Genomic DNA, 2,058 nt, shown 5'->3' on the forward strand with positions numbered 1-2,058 from the left:
GCGCCTGCTTCTCCCCGGCGTCGGGGCTCACGGCGTGGGCTCGGGGGGGCTCCGGAAGGGAAGGGGCGCGAGGCGGGGTGCGGGCCCGGCGGCTGGGCCAAGGGACGGCCCCAGCCTGGACCGAGCCCGGGGAGAGCCCGGCTCTGCTCCCCCGCGGAGGGCGCCAGGCCGGCTACGGGCCGGCGTCGGTCCAATAAAGTGTTGACACTGAGCAGCCTCCAGCCACTGTTTGCGGCCCCGCCCCAGAGCACAGGCCCCGCCCACTCCGAAATGACGCTGCCCCGGGGGTGCCCCTAGCCCAGGGCTGCGGGTTGGGGGAGCCCAGAGTCCTGGAGGAGGTCTCGGGCTGTGAGCCCCCTCCGGGTCCCTGGTGTGAGTGACCCAGGCAGATCCCCGATGCCCGTGTGGCACTGCCCAGACGGCTGCCCGCGGGCTCACACTGAGGTGCCATCATCCTTCAGCTTTTGGTCATGTTCTGCTCTTCGGGCCGTAAAAATGAGGAAACTGAGGCACGCCCAGGGTCACCCAGAAGGGGAGTGTCTGAGGCGGGATCTGAACCCAGGGCCCTCCCTCCAGTGCGGTGACACCCAACACCGGATGTGCCATCTGTATTATTTATTTCATTAAAGCTCCCCAAACCCGAGCCAGACTCGGTCCATTGGCCAGGGGGCCCGAAAGGGGAGAACCTGCCCCCCCCCCATGGCCTTCGGGCCCAGAACTCACAGATGCCCCTGGGCCTGGATGCCAACCCCGATGTGCCCGAGGGGGCCGCTCTGGGCACCCGTGTCTCACACTGACCCCCTGTGGGACACGCCTCTCCGGGCTCTGGTGCCCACTTCTGCATGGGGGGATGGAGGGCAGCTGCCCATCCGGCCCTGGTGCTCTGGGAGGAGAGAGCTCCGGCTCCCGGCCCGGCCCACATGCCCAGCATGTATTTCCTGGCCACAAGCATGTATTTCCTGGGCACGCCGTGCCCCCGTGCCAGGACGTTCACACTCTGGGACGACGGGAGGGATCCGGGTTTTCCGCGTCCTCAGAGGGCCCGCTGCGTCTCTGGGCGTCTGTCCGGCACCGGGCCCTACGGGAGGCTCTTCTGCTCGAAGAGCTGCAGGTCCAGGCGGACCCACACCTCGCCGGTGGGGACCTCGTGCAGCAGCAGCCGGCGCGTGCTCGGCCCGCGGCCCTCCTGCTCCGTCCTGATGGTGGCCACCGGGATCTCGGTCCGACCCAGGAAATCTGGCGAAGGAAGAGCGGGCCGTGGCGGCGCGTCCCGGGTGCCCCCCGGCCCCTCCCCCCACCCCCACGCGGGCCCGGCCGGTGCTCACCGTCGGGGGAGAAGTGGTCGCGGTCGAAGAGCGTCAGGCACAGCACGTCGTGCCGCAGGTCGCGGATGAAGAACTGGCAGTTGAAGTTCCACTTGGGGTTCAGCGTGTCCGGCAGGGTGCGGGTGCTGAAGCTCTGCGAGCCCAGGCTCACCTCGCAGTAGGGGTTGCTCTTCCCTGGGGGGGTGGAACATGGGTGAGTGGGCGGGCCGTGCGGACCCCCCGGACATCCCCAGACACCCCCCCCCCCAGCCCCCACTCACCATTGGGCTTGCAGGCCTTGAGCTCAGACGCCTCGATGACGTGCACCATGAGGCGGCCGATGCCCGACGACTTCTGCGACCGCGCTGGGAGGAGGGAGAAGTGGCCGGCGGTCAAGAAGACAAAGGGAACCCCCGGGGGGCAAAGAGCCCAGAAGGGAGCCAACCCAGAGAGACCCCGGGGGTCGCCTCGGGATCCGGGAGAGGCCGGGGGGCCCAGGCTGCCCCAGAAGGGTGACCCGGAGGGAGGTGGGCACCCAGGGGTGCAGCAGAGCCAGGGGGGCTGCCAAGGTGGCGAGCAGAGGGGAGGCGCGGAGGCCCCAGGAAGGGCCCAATGGCGAACTCTGACTCACCTGCCCTGCCTGGGAGCCTCCTCAGCCCCCCATCGCCCCTCCCTGGGCTGCTCCTGCTCCCTCTGAGCTTGGCTCACAGGGGCCCCTTTCCAATTGCCTTCAGCATGTCCTGCCCCGCGCCCC

At 69.6% G+C, this 2,058-nt stretch overlaps 1 protein-coding gene across 1 annotated transcript; it reads right to left on the reverse strand.

Moving 5' to 3' along the window:
* Positions 1 to 600: 600 nt before the first annotated feature.
* LOC123254294 (intersectin-2-like) lies at positions 601 to 1,803 on the reverse strand (the record flags this gene model as incomplete). The annotated part of the gene is made up of 3 exons (XM_044683337.1): positions 601 to 1,236; positions 1,326 to 1,499; positions 1,586 to 1,803. Coding segments are annotated over 3 exons (550 nt in total), but the record flags the coding sequence as incomplete, so codon positions are not given.
* Positions 1,804 to 2,058: the final 255 nt, after the last annotated feature.

The sequence above is a fragment of the Gracilinanus agilis genome, unplaced genomic scaffold (genome assembly GCF_016433145.1).
Source record: "Gracilinanus agilis isolate LMUSP501 unplaced genomic scaffold, AgileGrace unplaced_scaffold1924, whole genome shotgun sequence".
In the NCBI taxonomy this organism is placed as follows: Eukaryota; Metazoa; Chordata; class Mammalia; order Didelphimorphia; family Didelphidae; genus Gracilinanus; species Gracilinanus agilis.